A 23,052-nucleotide genomic window follows, 5' to 3' on the forward strand; every position below is an offset into this window, starting at 1 on the left:
TGTGGTGTGTCTTCGTGTAGCAGTACTTTCTTGTAAACTGGCTAGATGATGTAAACGTAAACGAATATTTACCTTTTCATTCTTAAAAGCCTTACAGAGAACATAATCAAAATGTTTGCGAACAGGAAATATGTTTTATTTATTGAACGAGTGATTTTCCTTTACTCTCAAATATTTTTTCTGTAATTTGTGAAGTTCCTGCATAATTCCATACGTTGCTGTAGCCCGAACTACATGACAATAGTTAAGTCGAGATAAAGAAAGGTGTTATAGATTAACATGAGAGCTTTCGGTAGCAGTACACTGCGATTTCGATATACAAATTGCGTTACCTGAGCTAGCTTGATTACCATGCCGTCTACTTGGGCATCCCATGAGATATTATTCTGGACAATAATCCGTAACGTCTTAGAGGTGGGAGTAATTTCTAGAGAAATAGTGTTTAAATAGTATTTCTTATAGTTTTACACTTGTTTTTACTTCCAAGAAGACAGATTTCGTATTATTTGCAATAATTTGGAGCTTTTATTTGCTCGTCCACGCATCCCATTTCACTAACAATACATTTGCAGCATCGACGAGTTCATCGCCAGTGTTACCTGTTAGTAGTATGCGGTTATCATCCGCGTACATGGTATCATTATTTTTATATTGTTTACTTACATGGTAAATAAGTAAGGTCCCTAAATACTTCCCTGTAGAACACCAGACGAGGTGCGTAATAAGTTAAAGAGGCGGTCGCTTTTGACGAAGATTCGCCAGCGGTTTTCAAAATAGGAGCGTGCAAGAGAAGCCGCTTTTCAACGAAAACCGAAACATTGAAGTTTCTTGACTAAAATTTGGTGTCTTTATCAATTCTTTTAATACAAGCTTGCCTTTTTCAGTCAGATTTAGGATGTATTATTTTTCTTCTTTAAAAGCGAGCTGTGTGCCTAAACCTTTAGGAATGCCACATTGAGAATAAGATAGCACACTACATTTTTTGTGAAATTCGTTAGTCGTTACAAGATAACGTTCTTCAATGGTTTTAAAATACTTGTAGCGTTAATATGGGTTGATAAGTTTCTAAATCATTTCGATCCCCTTAATAAAAAATTGCTGTGGCTTGTGCTATCTGCATATTTGGGGAAAGATCTCTGTGCTTAAGCAGATAATAAAGATATCCGTATTACAAGGAGACCAGATGTGCCATATATGTAATGGGTTTTACTTGAAGGCTATCAATATTGCTACATACTCAGTACGTAACGGGGGTTTTTATTTCTAGTCCAGGCATTGAGAGTTCACCACGCATGCCAGCGTCTACTTCCTTTTCCTCACACTCCAGCTTCTTCGACATTTCCGTGATGCCCCAAAGCACTTGACACTTCTCCCCTCACAGACGAAGAACGTAGGGTAACAAGTTCACGTAAGGTGCCGAGGATGGAACCTTTTGAGCCGAGCAACGTGCATCAGCTTGGTCCTACGTCAGCATCGGCCACTCTATATGCGGCGTAATATCACATAGTTAGCATCATTCAGGCGCTCCAGAACGACAAAAGGGCCGCTATAGTGAAACAGTAGCTTCTGAGATACACCACGCTTGGGCAGTGGCGTCCACAGCAACACTAAATCACCGGGGACACAGCAAACATGTGGGCTTCGGAACGCTCCTTGAATGCTCCTGTGAGTCTAGTGTGCGTAGGCGGGCAGTGCGTCGGCTTATCATAGAGGGGCGGCGATAGAAGGCTCGTTGTGGAGGGAGAAAGGATGGTATCGAGACAGTTGCGGGAAACGAATGCATAAAGGAGCTAAAATGGACTGTAGCCATTCATCTCATGCAGCGCACTGTTATACGCGTATGTAATGATAGGGAAGATGTCATCCTATTTCTTGTGACCAGAATCGACATACATCGCCAACATAGTGGTCAAGATGCGTTTTGTGCGTTCAAAACGCCCATTCGTTTGAAGTTGATATGACTTTTATAGACGGTAGTCGCAGTCACTGAGACGAATAAGTTGTTCAATTACATAAGCTGTAAATTGGCGCCTACGGTCACTGGTCAGAACTGGAAGAGTGCCACGTCGCACGATGAGAAATCGCAGAGGACATAGGAATACTTCGGAAGCAGTGGCTGAGGGTATGACGGTTTTTTCTAAATATCAAATGAGATAGTCAACACATACCACTATTCCCCGGGTATCGCACTAAGACCACGGAAGAGGACCCAAGAGGTTGATGCCCATCTACTCAAAGGGTAGGGTCGGAGGTACAATAGGGTAAAGCCGTCCTGATGAACTGGAGGTAGAAAGCTTGTACTGCTGGCACTTTACACAACTGGCTACATAGCGCTGAATAATTTGACGCACTTTCGACCAGTAAAAGCGTTCCTGGGTGTGGTGAGTGGTCCGGACGACACCCAAGTGGCCAGACAAGGCATCGTCAAGCACTGTTATGAGAACAGGAATGTGGAGAGTTTCCAGCACGACGAGAAGAGCGCAGCTCATAAGTTGAAATTCTTCTTGTAGAAAAGGCGGGCACAAACACAGAAACGTGCCTCTCTTGAAGCATGAGCAGCAGCGAACAGCGACATCAAACTCTGATTGTGGCGTTGTTCTGTCTAGAACACTGAAATTCAGGAAAGGTTCGTGAGATAAGCGCCAGTGTGTCATAAAGTTGTCGCTGTCACTACCAGTTGACGAAACCCCAAGTTTGAGAGATAGCGTCGGCGTGTTGACTGCCGCTTTTGTATGCGAATGTGAAGCTAAACTCTTGCAAACGCAAAGCCCATAGGGCAAGCTGGCCGCAAAGTCACGGAGACTTACAAGCCAGCAGAGCGAATGATGGTCTGTGACGACAATAAAAGCATTTCCATAGAGGTAGGAACGAAATTGTTGCACCGCGAAAACGACTGCCAGGCACTCTTGTTGAGTAACGGTGTAGTTACGTTCCGACTTGTTCAAAGAACGACTAGCATAAGCTATCACATGCTGACCACAGCCATGGCACTGGATTAGCACAGCGCCAACGCCCACGCCGCCAGCGTAGGTGTGAACTTCGAGGTGGGTTGAAGGGCAGAAGTGGCGTAGAGAGGTACCGATGTTAGAAGGAATATGAGATGGCGGAAAGCAGAACCACAGTAAACAGTACAAATCAATGGGGCATCTTTGTGCAAAAGACAAGTGAAAGGGTAGGTGATGTCCGCGACTCTGGACACAAAACGCCGAAAGTGGGAACATAGTCTTAGAAAACTCCTAAGCTCCTTCACCGTTTTCGGCGCTGTAAAACTGGTTACAGCCTCAATCTTCCCAGGATCCGAAAAACGATCCTTATAAACCAAGTGACCAAGGACACATTGTTTGGCGCTCGCCAAAGCGGCATTTGCTGGGCTGAGGACAAGGTCTGCTCTTTCAATGCAGTCAAGAACGGTGGCAACGTGGCTACTGTGCTCCTCAAAGGTACTGCCGAAAATCACAACGTTGTCCAAATAGCAAAAACAAATTTTCCACTTCAGTCCGCGCAGAATAGTGTCCATGAAGCTTTCAAACGTTACAGGCGCTTTGCACAGTTCAAGGGCATTACGTTGAACTCATAAAAACCGTCCGGCGTCACATATGCGCCTCTTTCTTGCTGGCGTCCATCGGTATCTGCCAGTACCCCGCTCTACAGTCAACCGAGAAGAAGTATGACGCTGAGTGAAGACAGTCAATTGCATCCTGAATACGTGGAAGCGGATACACATGTCTTTTGCTTACGAAATTAGGCCGACGATAATCCACACAGAAGCGCCATGTGATGTCTTTCTTTTTAATAAGGATAACTGGAGCCGCCTAGGGACCTAAATTCTTGAATCACGCCCCGTTGGAGCATGTCGTAAACTTGTTGGTCAATAAGCTGGAGTTCGCTCGGCGACACACGGTAGGGCTTCTGCATGATCACGCGAGAGCTTCTGTTATCAATGGAATGATTAATGTGAGAAGTTGGAATCAGTGCCGGACGATCCGTGGCGAAGTCGAAAACGAAAACATGCTTGTAAAGCAGGTCAGTGGAAATTGGGCGCTCCTTTGTTTCTAGAGATGTGTTTATCATTGCCTGGATTCGAGACTCTGCAAAATTGTGTGTTTTGTCTTCAAGGGCAAATTCACTTGGTGCTGCCACAGAAGTCGACAAGCCTTCCTCGAAATGAGCGAGTTTTATGTCACGAGGAAGCACGGCGGCTCGTCAGAATACTTCACTATCCACAGCAATCTATTGCCTCTGGTTGCAGAAACTATGCAACGAGACACCAAGACACACCTTTGCACAGATAAGTATTGTAGGTTTCACTGCGGCATAGAAAACTTCGCACAAATTTGTAGATAAAATGACCCGGATGAATTCTCCGGAGATCGAAGGTTATAACTGTATCTTCAGACACAAAAAATGATCCCAATCGGGCGACTAGGCTTTTACATGAACTGACATCAGCATAGTATTCAGTGAGATCTGCCAACTCTGGCAGTGTAATGTTGCATCAGGCTGTTGCAAAATTTCATACACAGAACTACTTCAAGTGTGGAACGCGGCAACACTAAATTGTGTTCCACATGCTTCGCCGCCAGTCACAACGATCGCGCAGCCCACACCTGGAGGTAACAATTATTCGTCATCAACACCAAGGAATAACAGCTTGATTCACGCTGAACATAACTTTAGTCCCAAACGATTCTTGTATCCTAACCCCTTAACAGAGACTATTTGGCTAATGCTGCCATTGAATACTTCGAGTGTGTTCTTCAACATAGACGCAGAGGTATGGGTAACATTGATTCTTCGGCGACCTCACATCCATCGGCCGCGCCTTCTAGTTTCCCGAAGGTGAAGAACGGCACCGAGGAGACGGTGAGCGTCGCTGCCTTTGGGTCACCGGCGTCAGGCTGCGGTCGTAAGCAGGCGAGGAATTTCGCATCAGTGCTGCGGGGTAGACATCAAATGTCGGTGTCGACGTCGGTGAATAAAATTCCATATTAAATTTATCAGAACCCTTGGGGAACAGGTGACGGTCTCGTGGCAGCAGGCCTTGTCGACAACAATACCGGGAGATATGTCGAGTCATGCAACCGCTGTAATACATATATTGTGAGCGCCATCGGTCAGAGTAAACGTTGGAGTAAACTTGCTCTGGCTAGCAACTGTAGTCAGTCATGCGTTGCTGATGAACTACACAACATGTGTGAGCGGCTCTTCGACCCATTCGCTGCTGGAAAGAGACAAGTCGGCATATGGTTGTCAAAGCATGGCGCATTTCGAGCCACAGTCTAGGAAGCTTGTGGGAACGCGGATTCTGCCTACAGCGCGCAACCGTCCTAATGGTGTTCTTCCCGGCACGCAAAATCGTTGTTCCGCAGCAATTCTTCTCGAACAATCCAGCTTATTAGATGCGCCATCGACTCCGGAGCACCTAAATAAACGTTCGCGACGGATGTGACGTTCTCTAGTCACCCATACTTGGATGTGATTCGACGCAACTTCAAGTTCTCGAACGTGCGGCAATGCCTGATGACGTCAGCAGTAGAGATCAAATTATCTTTGCTAATAAGAAACTTGTATACGTCCTCAGCAATCTCTTTTAGTATGTGCCCCACTTTATCTTCCTCAGACATCCATAGGTTTACGATCATGCACAACTTCACAATATCCTCGATATATGCGGTGTATGTCTCGCCCGGTACTTAGGCTTGCTGCAGTAACGTCGATTCTGCGCGTTTCTTTTTCGCGGCTCAGTCACCAAAGCACTTGATTTCTTCTATAAAACGATCGCAGCTGGGGAGGAAGTCCTCATGATTGTCGAACCAAATTAGTGCGGTGCCTTCCAAGAAGACTACGTTCGCAAGTTTCACAGTTGAATTCCAACGATTGTACCGGCTCACGCGTTTGTAGTTGTTAAACTACTTGTTAGGTCTGTACTGTGTACTGTACAGTACTACTGTGTTCTGTACTATGGTGTAATGTTTGGCTTTAGGCTACACTATCTTTCTGTGCATGTCCCGTGAAGCATAAACAGATGGGTAAGTAACCACTCGAGCTCAGTAGGAAAGTGCCACCTTTAAAGCCTCATCACGTCAATTTGTAAGGAATACATCTGTTAGAGATGTTTATTTTCGCTGACTCTTGTAGAAACACTGATAGTACTAGAACATGCATTCATCTCTAAAGTAGCATCTAGCTGAAGTTATACTCAGTCTTTTTCTAACAAAATAATGTTTATGTCTTCTCCGTAAACTAAGTTCCAGTTGTTGTTTACAAAAGCAAGAAAAGTGTGTAGGAAACATAGGAATGATCTTTACTGAGCCATTGAGCGGATGATAGAAAACAAGAAAAACAATTTTTTCCGGTTTAAATGCCGGAGTTTCATACTCGTGTTATTATTGAAAGCTGATTTAGAATTTCAACTGAAGACAGATGTTTAACCAAGATACATATTCCACCACCACGACCAGCTGATCCATAGAGGTAAAATGTGGTACACAACTGTAGCCAAAGACATTCACTTCCTCCATACACCATGTTTATGTGAGGATACTGACGTAAAATGATTGCTATTAGTGTTCAAAAAATAGTGCAATGTCTTGTTGCTTGTGAGGTAATCACCGGATATTTAGGCGGAAGCATCTGAAACTATTTGAAGACACGGTAACTAAGTTAGTCCAAAAATGAGGCAATACATAGGACTGATTAGACGCATTAGCCATAGTGACTTCGTACTCGACTGCTTCTTTCAGAGATGTTTGCCACTTTGACTAGCGCAGAAAATGGTTGCTTTGGATGGTTTGTGAGGTTTAACGTCAGAAAGCGACTCAGGCTATGAGAGAAAATCACTACTGCGTTAGCACCATGAGCCTACCGGAGCAGCAACCTGTTGTTCGAGTGCAAAATATTGTTGCAGTTGTCCCAATGTTGCCACCATAGGTATTTAGGTGATCTCTTCGCAAAGCGGCAGATGGTTTTGAGAGGAGGCGATGAGGGGCCTCTTTGTCAAACTCCAAACGCTGCGGCAGTTTGATAAGGGTAGCCGGATTATTGATCGCTATAAGCAAGTTCTCATTCAGTGCTTTTTTTTATTCCACGAAATTCAAGACTGTCTTCTGTGCCTCCAATCAAGATAATCCGTTTCATTTTGCAGTTGAGTTATTTCATCATCTTGCCTCTCAATCTTGTCTATCTCGCGCTTTAGTTGTCTATCTCGGCGGAATTCCAACTTGCGGTGTCATATGAAACTATGCGGACAGCGCTGCCGCACTCGCACGACTGGCGCCGGCGCGCTCTCTCTCTTCGCCCTTTCCTCTTCTCTCTAATAGCGCAGGTGCACGCCTCGCGGGTTGCCTGATGCAGCCCCGCTCGCACTCGGAGAATAAACAGTAAAACCACGACAAGCCTCGTCCTGTCTCGCGGAACAGTCTGCAGCTGAGTGTGAGTACCACTGACCCTTTATTTTAAGATATATGTTCGTAACGGAGAAGGTTTTTGGGAGCCTTTGTTGGTTTATTTGCCTCCCATGTTGCAACACTTCCCTGCAGGAGGAAAGACTCGCGATTACTAGGACGGACCTTTGCGTGCCAATTTCCTATTGGGCTGCTTCGGTTGACGCTGCATGCAAGGCTGTGCTGGACGACCGGTAAGATATGCATTTTTTACTCAGTGCCACATATTAACTGGAAACTAATCATCTTGTCAGTCATTGGCGCCTATAATTAAGATTAACAAATTGTGCATATCTGCTGTGTATGTAAGAGTAAGAAACGCTTTTGCTTTAATTATATTGCAAGAAACAGAAAATATGCATTTTTCATGAATTCCAATTTAAGCACAGTGACTTGGACAAACTAATTATGTAGCAGTTGCAAATTTAACGTCTCATGAACAATTTGCCCAAGCTCTAATAAAAGCAATTCTGTATAATACTGCCTCTTATTTTTGTTTGGCTTGCACCTGTTTTTACGAAAAGAAGATGATGACACGCAATCTGCTCGAGCATACATCGGCAAGGGCTGCTGAAAGCTACTGTACTTATAACCGAAAGCAAAAGGCGCATGAAGATCTTTAACCTGGAGATCTTCAACGTGCACTGAAATCGCACAGCACACGGACGCCTTGATTTTCACGAGCAACGAAAAGCAGCTGCCAAGACCGGGATTAGATCACGCATCCTTGAAAAGAGTGGTTAGGCTTAGAAGTCGAGGTGGAAAAGGGTAGTTTTGGAGCTAATAATGTGGCAAGTCCATCAAGTCGAGGCCGCCGTCAGAACTACTCCTCCAGGGAGGCGCAGTGTTTAGATCTCGCAACTATTTTGCCCAAGGATAAGGAATGAATCCCGGCTGCGGCGGCCGCATTTCGACAGAGGCGAAAAGCAAGGCGTCTGTGAGCTGTGCGATGTCAGTGTACGTTAAAGAACCCCAGCAACTCAAAAGATCCGGAGTACAACGCCGTCTCTCATAGCATGAGAGGTTTTTGGGACGTCACACCCCGCAAACAAAACCAAACCAAATGCAAGACGGAACACGTGATCCTTTATCTGCCATCAATAGCAATGGTGAAGACTAACATGTCAGGTGCCACATCATAGGTTGTAGGAAGGATAAGATATATACACACAGTGACATCTGGCACGTTGAAGGTCAAGCTGACTCCTAGGGTGACCTTGGTTTATAAATGATATAGTGAAACTTGCAACAAATCTAGGGTTACCGCTAGAGATTAAGAGAAAAACAAATTTTATTGACAAGCAGAAAATGTGCGCTCTCCAATAAACTTGGCCGCAGACCGAAAGTGCCAAGTGGGAGCATCGCCTTAGATTCTGGTCAGGAGGTTTTGTTCTTCGGCGGGCTTCTCGACCTGTAGGACGAGTTTCTCTTCTGACTTCAGGTCCGAATCCGAACTTAAATTCACAAGGCTTCTTTACTGTTGATGTCAAGTGTCCTTCCGTAGAAAAAACAGCATTCACCGATAATTTGGTCGAACGACTTTTTAACACCGAAGGGATAGCAATAATCCGATGCCATTTACGGGAACATTACGTTCGCGAGAAATAGATTATCTAGGTACCGGTATGGAGTCTCTCCAATCAATTGTCTGTGTAATATGGCGACATGCTTGGCGGGGCTGCCAGCCTGTACTGTAATCTGCGCTGCTGTACATTCTGATCAAATTTCACCATGCGCTTCTGTCAATTGCTCAAGGAGTTGTGAACTGGTCCGGCGGTAATTACCACGGCTAACTTATGTCCCGCCTCATTACCAAGGACGGAAGAATGTGATGGAATGCACATCACCTCATTGCTCTGCTGCGCTAAACTGCGTGCTGCTACGGGCGAGATCGTACCTTTACTGAAAGGTAGCAAGACAGTTTTGCTAAGGCTAATTTCAATGTTACTTCCGTGCTAATACAAAACAAAGCTAGTGTAGCTTATTTCGCTTTCACGGCTGCTCTGGTTTTGATTGCAGACTTAACCGTTTTCTTAACCGTTTCCTCTTGTCCGTCCAATACCTCAGCGATCTCCTTAGGCCTCAACAGCATGCTGCCAGTATGTCCGTCAGCTGTTTGCTTTGCATGTTGTTGTAGCATCGAATAAATATCTCCGCATTCTTTTATTTTGTAACCCCACTATGTTCAATGTGCATGTGTCTCGGGGACGGTGGTATTACCAACTTCTCCGCAACACTCTTGTTGAGGTAAAGCTTCACTGAGGAGCCCCTGCTAGGTTCTATTCCAACTCCTTTCAATATCGCCTTGCCTCCTTTTGTCCCTCTGAGTCTCAGTCTCGGAGCTACGCCCAACGCTTCTAACATTTCTGACCACATATGCACACCGAGCGATACCTCTCCAATTGGACGTATATCTAGGCCGTCCTAGCGTCGTTTTACGCGTCTACGTATTAACATGTCTTGTCTTACTCATACATCTAAAGGTCCAGTTGCGGCGTAGCGTATACGATCCTACTCCATATAATAGCCTGCATTGGTCTCATCATGTTCTACTATTTCAGCTGTCGTCCTTCATTCGTTCCTCTTTTGATGAGACTTAGCATCTGCACTACATTGTCATCTAGCTGTTTAATGGTTTCTTCATATTAGCCATGAGTCTGCACCATCAGGTCGAGGACCCTCTACTTACGGAATTTCTTTCCCTTCATTATATACTCGAATATCTGCTTGCATATTGCATCTGAATCCTTTCCGAATATATATGAACAATTCCGACTTCTGTGCATAATGCGCAAGCACGTCTTGTTTCTGCCGACTATTCGACTAGTATATTAGTTGAATTCTGCAGTTTACCTTGAATTTATCTACACTATGACATTAACCTTCTATGGGCAGCAATTAAAGCTCTCAATTTACTCCAACTTACTGAACTTACTCTGGAAGCCTCGCAAAGGCACTTTCGGGGTGAAATCACTCATGCTAGCGTGGTATCCTTGCTTCCCAAATGGTTGGGAATTACATAGATAGAAATTTTATGCCAGCTTCTTTTAGAGATGAAGTCCCTGACGTACCCAAAGCGGTCTTTGTAATATTGTGGAATATGTAGGCTTATTGATAACGCCCTCCAGTATAGCCGCAATAAATTCTTTCGTGACATGTATTTCTAGGATTAGTTTCGTGTCTTTTGGCTGTGAGCCTATTATGTCATGAATTAGTTGCAGCCTTATTCCCTGATGTCCGCGGCTAGGTCTACATCCGATAATGATATGGGATATGAGGACCAGCTTATTGATGTATGTAATCGTGTACGTACTCTATGAGATTTCCCACGAATGATGGTAGCAATATCGCTGTGTGGATTTCAACGGTAGGGATTTGGCCTGGCAGGGCTATTAGCACTAAGTCAGCCGCTTTTCATTAGTGTGCCAAATCTCTTTGTCCCTGCATTCTCGCATAAAATTTGTTTGTGGTTGCATTGGCCGGTCAACAAGGTTCCTAATTATTCTTTTTGTTATGCTATCGGGACGTGGGGCCTCAGTTTTCGTGAGTTCTGACAACTGTGGTCTGACTCTGCCACCGTTTTAGGGCTGTAAATAAGGTTGTGTAGCTCCCCAGCGTATTGCAGGAGTGGTGGTGGTGTTGAAAGCATTATGCATTGAAGGCCTAGGAAAAATTAGATTTTCGCTGTTCCGTTAGTGGCCTTTCGGCTGCTGGTCCTGTCCTCCAGGTCACACCTGATGGCAACTTTCGCAGCCCAGGTAGTAAGCCAGTGTTTAATATGTGGCTCAGTGCTGGCCTAAGCAACTTCCCACAGCTGCGAGGTGTTTAATTGCCAGAAGAGAAGAAAAATTGTGCCGGACATGTGTACAGAATTTGAGCATAGTCTGCTCGAGTGCTCGGGAACGGCTGCATAGCTTGCATTTGGGCGAGAAGGCACCGGGGTGAATAAGAACAAGGTTTGCAGGCGAGAGAAAAATACGGGCCTTCAAACGGCGCTACGTGTTCAGTCCCATCTCAGAGAGGGAACTGTCCATCATAAGGCAAATCTGCCACTTCAAGTCAGCCAATACGGTATCTATTACTCACTGGAACGTCGCTAGTGCAAAGTGGCCGAAACGCATTGCCTCGAAATTGATACACATCTGGCGTGATTATATTATTCGGATTACATATGAACAATTCGGACTTCTGTGCATGAGGCGCAAGCATGTCTTGTTTCTGCCGAATATTTGACTAGTATATAAGTGCAGTTTAACTTGAATTTGTCCACACTATGATATCAACCGCCTATGACAGCAACCTTCTCGCGCTCTTTTTTGTCGATCTCAATTTGCCAGAATCAGCTCTTAGAACCATCGGCGAGAAGTACTAAGCGTTGCAGAGCCGATTCAATGTGAATTCGATATACGGGATGGGTAGGCCTTTCTTTGTTAAGCTGTTCAAGCACTGAAATCACCACAGAAACGAAGTATTCTTTCTTCAACAGAACGATGGGAGCCGCCGATAGGCCGTTCGATTGCTGGGCGACGCCGTCACAGAGCATTTAATCGACTTGCTCGCGGATTGCTTGGCGTTCTAACGCGTATACACGATAGGGGCGTTGGCGAAGAGGGCGGATGTAGTCGATTGTGCTAGTGCAGTGCTTTAGGAACAACTTTTAAAGCACCTTCGATGCAGACAAAAAGCACTCGCTGTATTTTTCAAGTAAAGCTCGAATCTCGGCTAGATTCCTCCGGAGTAGTGATGGGTATATATCGAACGTGGGAGGCTTGCTTTGGCCAGTTTGGTTTTTAGGGGACTCATCGGGTAGGCCGAAGACATCTACGATGTCAGATAACTCTTTGAGGAAGGTGACAATTGTTTTTTTTTGTTGTAATGGCGGTATTAGGGCGAAAGCCTTTAATGGCTCATTGTTGTCGAAAAAAGTGCCACGCTTTTCTGGCGCTCTGATTGGCTGAGGTGGGGACGACGTCATAGAGGTTTCGAACAATCATAGGGCACTACCGTTTGGCAGGCGCTGCCAACTCGGGCATCTCCTTTCACATGGGAGGATGATATCAGAATCAGCCTGCCAAGACCCTTGCATTCACATTATCTTTAGGCCACGCGGACATGCTTATACGGCTTGGTTAAAGCGGGGCTTTATATATTGGCTGGTAGTTTACGCTATCTAGTCATACCAATTCAGGCGTCCGTGCGGCGCTTTTCGTTTGGCGCTTCCTGGAATGCCGCACCACGCAGCCTATAGACACACATGCTGTAAAACAAGGAATCAGCGAAGTTTCAAACACTTTCGCTTTATCGCACTTTAGTGGTCCAAAGTGCCACACAAATTTTCTACAGGAGAGCTTCTACGAAAATATTCTGTGAACATAGTTGCCATCACTTGAGCTTGCCCGCTCAGGAATGAGCGATGCATCTTGCGATGCGAAGTCCTCTACTGAGTAACTAGTTGTCTCCTTCAACGACGCCTTCGAAGATGGCAATTTTTCCTCTACCCAAGGATATGAGTGATGGGGTCCTTATGGTTAATTCTCCGCGCAGGATTTTGAGATAGACGCGATGCGTCGAAGCTGTTGAGAGCGAATGGCTTTGTCTGTAAAAAGCTTGATCAGCTTGCATCTGTGGTCGATGATCGCCCGATGTTCATTCATAAAATCCATGCCCAAGATCACGTCGCGCAAGAATTGCTGTAGTACGACGAAGCTAATAGGGAAAGTACGCCCATCTACTGTAACCATTTCGGTGCATAGCCCCATGGAGTAATAGGAATGACATAATAGTCAGCTCGGTGTCCCCTTAAGGCATAAACCACGCGACCGTCGACATCCACTACAAGGTAGCATGTTCGTGTCCTTGTATTGCGTGTGGTCACGGCCGGGACATACCGTTGTCACTCGCGTCAGCGGTTTTGTCAGTTTGGAGGCTGGACGCGTTGTCGTCGATGCTTTCGTAGAGCGTAGCAGCGGTAGAAATGTTGCAGCGTCTTCGGTCGTCGGTGGCGGCGGAGGATATTCGTTAGTTCGCCGCTATAGAAACTTCACCTCCAAAGGCTGCTTCATTTGGGTTTCACTACGGGGGCTAGGAGACCTTGGCTGTACGTAACAGCGTCCCGGCGGCGCAAACCAGGCGCTGTATGACGAAGGATAGTGGTACTGACGGCTTTCTGACTGCCTTACACAAGAAGTGTTCACCTTCTTCTGTTTGTCCTCCACGACGAGGTTGTGTGGCGTCTATGGCAGATCCACACAAGCCGAAAGGCAGGCATGGGTAGTGGCGTCAAATGTGGCCTGCATCGCCGCAATGGAAGCATTGCGGGCGGTGGTTGGACGCCCTCCAGGTGTCGAACTTCGTGGGGCCGGAATGTCGTTCTTAGTCTTGGTGGGTGGGGCCAACAAGCGGCTTTCAGAAGGAGCTTGTTCACATCGAGGGCGATTTGATTGGTCGCGTCGCGCGTGCACGACGGCGTGTGGAAGCGTCGCAGTACATAGCTTAGGGTTGTTGCGTGGTATCCGTCAAGGTAGGATTCTCAAATTCTTGCCGCACTTAATCACGGATGTCCGTAAGTGTCGTTAACTAGGGCTTTTGGAACGACGGTAGCAACCGGCGCAGTTCGCCCACCGCTTGGCGGATAATGTCCCGTAAATAATTTGCAGTGGTGGCCGTATCCAGAGATTTTTGCGCTGACTTGTACTAAGACATTGTACTACCGAGAACTGACTCTTTCAAGTGTGTGCAAGTACGGCTCTTAAATGACGCACTAGAAACATGGCCTTCTGCGGGTGTTATCGCAAGAAAAAGTTCTCTTCACTTCAATAAGACATGGTCCAAAGCACTACATCAATTCAAGAAACATAGCTGTGTGCCAACTATGCAATTTCGTTCGGACTGGCATGCACGCTATTAGACAGCAAAAACGAGTGCTACAGGGTTTTCTTGAAATACTTTATTTTAGGATTCTCTTCGTCTGCATTGCGGACGTGAGATGGAGACCGTCACGTTTTGTATTGCAAGGCGGCTGGCCTTTGGCAGTGCTTTCGATTATCTTAACTAGGTGAAGTCACGAATATCAGCAAGGAGGGAGGCATATATTAAGAGCCTCCAACTTTTTCTTATGGGCTTTCTGCTCAGGCCTTCATCTAAGGTTTTGAATCCTACACAATTGCTTAATTCAGGGGTGGATGTATTCAGTTCACAATCAGTCAAGGAAGTTTCTTATATATGCACCAACCTGACAAAATTATAGTAAAATGCCCTTAGCCGCTCATCTCGTGAGATTGTTCATGCGGCTAGCGCAAAGAAATGGCCTGAGGTCCTCATTAATTACGCGATGAGATCTCTGTCAACTCTAAATGGCAGCCCACGATATTTGAATTCGAAGTCAGGTATGCGCAAACCAGCTATCCATGTTAGGAGGTGGGCAAAGACTAGCGCGACAGTTTCTTTACGCCCATCCCAAAAGAACGAGCCACGCTGAGTTTATACCCTATGCAAAATCTGACGAGGAGAGAGCGCAGCTTTAATTATTATCCGAGGTTCTACGTCAGTGTAAAGCAGACAAAGAACATCTATAAACCGTGCTCGAAAGCCCGAAACAGTCCAGTAATGCAGAGATATAGACTCGCTCAATATGATAAAAGGCTTTTGCTTGATCTAACAGGGAAATGGGGCATGAAATTCTGAGAGCACTCAGGAAATAAACTACACTGGAGAAAATGCCAACTCCTAAGCGCTGCTGGTACACATGGTGTATCACGTTTGCTCTCATTATCAAACGCGTGCACCATTATTATGATTGTTACTGTCATCATTGTCATTGCTACTGTCAACAGTGTCAGACACTGTCACCGTTGCTATCATCCTCACGGTAGACGGGGAGTGCTGTGCAGGGGATGCAACGGATGGTGTTTAACTTTCGCTATCCTCCTCACGGTAGACAAGGAGAATTATGATGTGTGTTGAATAATTCCGCGGTTGGTGCAGTTTCCGCCTTAAGATATGCGTTCACGAGCAGAGGGAATTTAATGTCTTCCACACACATAGGTACTTGTATATACACACACCCGCACTGTAGTACATACTTGGGAGGACAACGAAAGGTGCGATACTAGCAAAAATCATATTATAATAGTTATTCCGGGTTCATCAATACCTACAGAACACAAGCTCAAAAGGAATTACAATGAGAAACTTAATGACAGATGATTAAATCTTATATGGCAATACACTTCCTCATGATGAGGGGGGGGAGGGGTTAGTATGGCAAAGCTAGCATAACAAGCCTGCCGTCCCGAACGACGAAGAAACGGGTATGCCAGCGTTGCGGAAACCGCGCCTCTCCATCTCTGTCCAGTTGATCAGAGAGATACTTCCACAATAGAAGACGCAGTCGCTGCAGCGCTGGGTACATGGCCCTGGCTGTTTGTCTACGGACTTCAGCAAATCAACGCCTCTTCCACAGCCCAAAATATGCACAGGTGACTACTAGCTGCGCAAAACATCCGCGTGTTGTCCTGGCGCCAGGCCCACCGTGCACGGATAACATCCTTCTCACTAAGCGCCACATGACCAGCGCGACTGGGCATTCGAAGAACGCGTGCCTCATGGTTTCCGTGCGGCCGCAGTTGGGGCATTGGTCATTCGGCACGACATGCCACATGGTAAGGCGTTCTCGCGTGGGTAACACGCCCCATCGCCGGCGCCACTCGAAATCGCGGACCCAGGAAGGCACACGGCTCACCGCCCATCGACGCTACTTGTTGACGGCCGCGCGGAGCTGGTCATCGCAGTTTAGGCGCAAAGAGGCAACCATCTCGCTTACTTGCATTGCGGGCCCCTGATGAATATTGAGGTCAGACAGGTCGCTGTCGACCGCTGTCTTAAAGCCTACTACCGTTTGGTAGAACATATGAGGCCTTTCAGCCTGTGGGCCCAGGTGCCGATCCGCAGTAAAGGCTCGGCGAGCTGTGCTCAGCCAGTACTGTAACAGGGAGCGCCCCGGGTACAGCGGATCATTGAGCAGCGTGGCGACCAGTTTCGAGGCGAGCACTCGGCCCAACGTGTTTACGCATGGCAGCCCGATGCCTCCCCTTTCTTGCGGTAGGTGAAGCAAACGGCGCGTGACAAGAGCTATCCCGCCATCCCAGACAAACACTACAGACAGGAAGGCGAGGCGACCTGCCGTTCGACGCGGAATCACCGCAACGCGCGAAACGTAGAGCGCGTAGGTGTACGCCTTAGTCTTGCCTTGTCAGATGGAAGGAAGGATGCACTAGGTGCGATCCTCTTGTGAGACCTCAACCTACGGCCATCATCATCCTACGGCTACCCCAAGCAAGGCCTCCCTCACCATAAGGTTTGGGGGTTTTTTTGTTTCGGGGAGCCGGCTTTTCCCAGCCAAGGGGCTCATGCAATCCGGCCTGTTCCCACCGGGGTGGGGTCGCAGTGCATATGCACCACGTCCGCACCACCCCGGTGGGTCGAAGCCTGACGCGAGAAATCCTTCTAATATCTTCGAGTTTTCCGTTTTCTTCTTTGATGATCACCATGGGATGTCCCCATTCTTCAAAAAACTTCTTTCTCCCTAACTGGCGTCTCTCTCTTTCTAGGTGGAACCATAGTTCTTTTATGATTTTGGCCTTCACTTCATGGAGGCTCGGAGTCTTGTTCGAGTAGGCCGCTTTGGAGCGGGCCAACCACACCTGATAGTTGACCTCTGCCAGTGTCAAGACAAACTGCTTGCGCCCTTCCTTTGGAAGCGGGTTGAAGTAGCGCACGGTGGGGTATGGGATCCCGGGGAGGCCGAACATAGCTCTCAGACGCTCTAGGAGTGCGGCGGGAATTAGGCAGTCAAGAAAGATGTGCTCCGCTGTCTCTCGGGCCAAGCAGAAGGGACACAGGTCAATCATTCCCGACGTCGCAGGGACGAAGGCACGCCTTCTGATTGGTAAGATGCCTCTTGCGAACCTCCACATCAGAGAGGCTCGGCGTGCGTCGAGGAAGTGGGCGGTTATGTACTGCCAACTGGGTCTTTCTGCACATAGCATGTAGCTTGATAGGCGGGCAGGGAGCGGAGGGGTGATCATATTGATAATATCTTTCAGGTGCATGGTTCGTGCGTCAAACGTCAGACGAGTTTTCTTTCATGTTCTCTAAGTATGTAGCTGCGGTTCGGTAAAATGATAGGCGTGACCCTAAATGCGGTGTGTTGTGGTGTAGGGCCTTCTCAGTGAATATTCGCAGCCGTGTCGACAGATAGTACGAAGCCATCGTTTCTGTTAGCGGCATATCGCATTCGACGGCTTAGTCTTTACCACCGCGACTTTTTTCTGCGGGCAGAAAAAGACAGAGCACTTTATAAAGCAGCCAAACAACTTTTGCGCTATTTCCATATCATATCAAAAGACGCAGTAGAAACCATTCAACATGCATGCACATTTTAATCAGCGATTGAGGTTTTTGGGCTAGTGCGAAATTGTTTCCAATTGTATCTCATTTTATTTCCTGCAAAGGAAATGCCTTTTATTTCTTTTTCAGGTCAGCTAAAGGAGGTAAGGGCAACCTGACTGGACGCTTTTTATAAAAAGGGCTGCAACTATAAAGGTGGTTTTTGTCTCAACACGGAATTGGCAAAGTCTATCCTTCCTCTTCTATATTATTTTCCTCTCATCATTTACCTCTTAGTGGTGTTAATTGTAGTGGTACATAATTGGTTGGTTGGTTCACAGGAAGGGAAAGGCGAAGTATCTGTCACACTTGTTGCTGTGGACACCTGAACCGCGCCGTAAGGGAAGGGCGGAAGATGGGAGTGAAAGTGGATAGAGAGAAAGAGGAGCGTTGTGGAGGGCTACGGAGTAATTTCGACCACCTGGAGACCTTTATCGTACGCTGACATCCAACAGCACACGGATGCCTATTCGTTTCGCCTCCATCGAAACGCAGCCGCCGCCATCGGGATCAAACCCGGGTACTCCGGCACAGTAGTCGGGAATCTTACCACTGCGCCACCCCGGCGGGGCTAGTGCTACATAGAAACATAATAATTTACAGGAAAAAAAAGGGGCAGTATCTATCACGCTTTATTCGGCAAGCGTGAGTGTGTAAACCAACGCGCCTGTCCTCTGGTGTTCCGCAGCGCGTGTAGTACAAGAGTGCGATTTTACAAGCAGGAGAGCCAGACAAGAAAAATACATGGCGGCGGTGAGGGGTGGCTGTTCCTGGCCCTATGGGCCTGGGACGGTAGGCCAACGCCGCTTGCGGCGGGGGCTAGCCAACCACCGAATTTTCATCTATTGTAGGCCGTCATTGCACCCTTCACCGCTTAGGTGGTGGACGACGGCTGTTGTTGCGGCGCGCATCTTTCTCTCCCTCTTCTTTTCCTTCTCTATTTTCTCTTCTGGCCGTACAAAGTAGCCGCCGGGGTGGTGCCGTGGTAAGACGCCCGAATACTGTGCCGGAGTACCCAGGTTTGAACCCGACCTCGGCGGCTGAGTTTCGATGGAGGCGAAACGAAGAGGCGTCCGTGTGCTGTGCGATGTCAGCGCACGTTAAAGATCCCCAGGTGGTCGAAATTACGCCGTAGCCCTCCCCTATGGCTCCTCTTTCTCTCTTTCCACTTTCACTCCCACCTTCCCTTACGGCATGGTTGAGGTGTCCACAAAGAACAAGTGAGGCAGTTACCGCGCCTTTCCCTTCCTATAAATCAATAAGGTAGCGGAGGTGGCTCAGCTACAGAGCCAGTAGCAGGCCCGTGCATTTTCTTCCGCTTTTTAGAGCGCAGCTCTTTGGCGTCCGTTCCTGGGTTTCGCGTCGGCGTCGTCGTCGGCCTCGTAACCAGCTCCGCCCCCCTTTCGTCCCCCCAGCGCTAGCAGCGACCGACTGATATCGCTGGATGCCGCTGACGCCGCTAGAGAGTCAAGAGAGTCAAGCGTTGCGGCCGCACTGAAGCGTTGCGGCCGCGAGGCCGCAACGCTTGAGTGCGGGCCGCGCTTCAAAAACGCCTTTGGTGGACGAAGGCAAGCAGCACCTTTCCGGCACAGAGAGCTGTGCATCTTCTTCGAGCGCATCAGCGCCGCATAAGAAGGCGCGGAAGGCAGCAGAGAGCACCGAGACGGACATCTCGGACACCGAGTCGTGTCGTAACCACCATGGCGCTGCCTCTCAGGCTCAACGGCCGTACCCTCCTCCTCCTCAACCTCGCCTGTCTGGCGATGGCTTCCACAGAAAATAAGTGAGACAGAAACCGCGCCCTTCCCTTCCTATAGATCTATCAATCAGTTCGACATGTCTCAGTCGACGCCGACCAGCGGCCACCGCTTCTCGCTCCCGGCTGATAATCGCCTCGGCTTCGTCGCTGCGGCCTGCGAAAAGTGAAATGTGCGCGTTCCTCGAAGTCAGTGAGTGTGCGCGTTTGACAGTGGTTTTGATTCCACAGACTCGCGTGCCACACGGACCATGTCGAAGCCCATGCCCGCAGCAATCGGCACTTCATCGCATCCTGGCCTCCACTGCAGGGGTGTTAGCTGAGGCTTCAACACCGGGCATCAAATCCCTAAGCGCCTCTCTATAGTGCTAATATGCGGACACGTTTACAGCCTTTCCCCGGCGAACTTTTCCGTGAGTTTGTTTTGTGCTCCTTCGTTCCTTTGTTACTGTGATGTGTAGTTTTCTTTGTTCCTCCACACTTTCATGATGAACCCTTTTCGTTTTGATTCTTACAACGCGCAAGGCTTTCGCCACTCTGGCAAGCAAAGGGAGGTGTTTCAGCTTGTGCGTTTGCATCGAGTAGATGTTTTGTTTTTTTCAGAAGTGCAACTTCCGCACCTGCGCCGATATCCTTTCTTTTCGTTCTCGTTTCAATTTTGAGGCTTTTTGTTCATTAACAGACTCGATGTTGTGGCGTAGGCGTGATATCTCTATCACCAGCATACAGGGAATGTGCTCATTGTACATATGGCATAGATGGGTGCGTCATTGTTGTTGATGTTTTATTATTGCTTACCTCAGGGCGCGGATAATGTTCCAGATACGCATAGCAAATTGCAATAAGAACGAAAAGAAGGAAGACGATGTGTTTGAAGGAGCGTGCACCTTCAAACGCGGGTGCGCCGCGCTGTTACGAAGCTGACGATCGGCTAAGTATTGGGTTGCTGGTCCCGGTTTTGTCTTTCCCCTGTGCTTCTTTTGTTCTCTGTTGACTAACGCACGCGGAAACATTGTCAATTTAAGGTAATGTCGACGCAGTCCCCCGGCCAAGGGCGCTCCCCTTGGTCGGCTTCCCTCCTGACCGATGATCTGCCCTTGGAAGCTTTTCAGAGCTCCGGTGTCCGCAACATCCCTGTGGCACTCGTACCTAAGGATAGGGGCACCATTAAAATGAACAACCCAGGAGCTGTTCGAGCTGCCCTTCAGGAAATCACTTCCTTCTACGAAGGAATAGCCGAGGTGCGCCAATTTGGTCGCGGCGGGATGCTTTGCAGTTCGCCAGAACTATCATGCATAAAGGACCTGCTAAAATGCTCCACTTTCGCCTCTCATCAGGTAAGCAGTTTTATCCCTTCACACCTGGCTTGCACAAGAGGTCTAGTCCGAGGTGTAGATTCCTCATTAAGTCCACAAGTAACCCTAGACCTTCTTTCCGCGGCAGGCGTTGTTGCGGTCTATCGCTGTAGCTGGGAGGTATAATGTTCGTGTGCCGACAGAATCGGTTATTGCTACATTTGCAGGCACAGTCTGTCCATCGGAGATTAAAGCGTGGCCTTTAATATTCAGAGTAGATCACCTACCATCAAAGCCTCTGTAGTGCAACAACTGTTGGCGTTATGGCCATACTGCAGGCGGTTGCAAATCCACTTTGCGGTGTTGCAAATGCGGTGAAGCACATAAAACACACTTATGCTCTGATCAAATTGTCAGATGTTGTCTTTGCGGCGGACCTCACTCAGCAAATTCTTTGGAATGTCCCTCTAGAGCGCATGAAATGCAAATTCTGGAGATTATTGACCGCAAACGTTGCTCGAGGCATGAGGCAATTCAGGAAATTAGACAGAGCTCATGGGTATGCATGTGTGTCAGCCCGTTCAGGACCACCATTAGATTCCACGATGTCTAAAACCATAATAACTGCTATGGAAGCAACCATGACCAAAATGGTGGATAGGATTGGGACAATAGTCACAGAATGCATATCCAATGCTCTAGCAGCTCAAAATTCTCAGACTGTGCAAACTGCTATGGTTTCTCCTACGGCACCTGGACATTCACTATCAGTGCAGCACTCATTAGCTGCAATGTCTTGTTCGCAAAATGAGTCTCTTTCCGCATCACCTATGCAAAATTCCAACAAGTCAGACGAGGCTCATGATGCAGATATGGAAGAGACAGATACGCGAATTCTAAAACGCAGTGGATCCCCGTTGTCAAACCCGTCATCACCTCTCCCACAAGCAAAATCAAAAAAGCAACAGCTAGGCTCTAAACCAAAGGAAAACATTTTTGGGGCAGGCTGTTGCTGCTGCCCGGATTACATAACCATAGGAAAGTTAAAAGTTCTTCAGTGGAACTGTAGATCTCTTCTTTCAGCTACTACAGATTTAGTTTATCTTTCTTTAAAACATAATCCAGTAATAATCGTTTTACAAGAAACTTGGCTTACATCTGAAAAACATTTTCACTTACAAAATTATCGATCATTCCGACAAGATCGCCAGTCAAGAGGTGGTGGGTTACTAATTCTAGTTTCTTCAAAATTTTGTCATGGGGCTAAGATTTCTTTTCAATATTCTAGTTTAGATTCAGAATTATTGGCTCTAGATTTTGAAATTCCAGGGTTCAGTCCGTTTACATTAGCGAATGTTTATTTCCCTCATGGTGTACAGGACACCAGATCTCTAGACCACCTACTAGTTAATTGTCAAAATTCAGTTATTTTGGCTGGAGATTTTAATTCGCACCATATATCGTGGGGTTACAAGACGGATCCCTGCGGCATGCGTCTGTGGGATTGGCTTTCAGACAATAACCTTCACTGCATGAATTCTGGCTTACCAACTTTTGTACGTGCTCACAGTCAATCTGTGATAGATTTAACTTTTTCCAGCACTAGTGTTTCTATACTAAATTGGTCGACAATTGATGGTGGCACCTCTAGCGACCATATACCTATTGTTTTTGAGGTTAACTGCCGCTTAACTCTGCCGACATCTCAGTTGAGATCATACGTAAATTATAACCAGTTTCACTCATTTTTGATTTCGTCTCTTGAGTCAGTGGTTGAGTCTACGGAAGAGTTAAAATCGCAAACATTATGCCAGGCTATTGCATCCTGTCGTAAGAAGTGTGAATTCTTAGTACGTGCATCTAAAGGCAATGTATCAACAAAATGGTGGAACGCAGATTGTTCGCGCGATTATAGAAGAAGAAAGGCTGCATGGAAGAAGCTCCTTCACAACCAGTTCCCTAAAAATTGGCATGATTATAAATTTTTTGCAGCTGCATTTAAACGCACAGTCGCACAAGCGAAAGATAATTATGATAATGAGTATTACAATTACCTTTCACAATCTAATAACCGACGTGCACTTTTCAGGTTTTTAAAATCGCGGAAAAAGAT

At 47.0% G+C, this 23,052-nt stretch overlaps 1 protein-coding gene across 1 annotated transcript in view; it reads left to right on the top strand.

The window, feature by feature from the left end:
• The first annotated feature begins 7,538 nt into the window (after positions 1-7,538).
• The window catches only part of LOC146181254 (uncharacterized), a 69,883-nt gene continuing 54,369 nt past the window's right edge, over positions 7,539-23,052 (top strand). Inside the window, exon 1 of the mRNA XM_084577872.1 lies at positions 7,539-7,636. Within this exon, the coding sequence (XP_084433998.1) occupies positions 7,613-7,636 (24 nt within the window). The 5' untranslated portion in view covers positions 7,539-7,612. The remainder of the gene's footprint in view (positions 7,637-23,052) is intronic.

Source organism: Amblyomma maculatum, chromosome 8, assembly GCF_055883805.1.
Source record: "Amblyomma maculatum isolate TAMU_Amacu chromosome 8, ASM5588380v1, whole genome shotgun sequence".
Lineage (NCBI taxonomy): Eukaryota > Metazoa > Arthropoda > Arachnida > Ixodida > Ixodidae > Amblyomma > Amblyomma maculatum.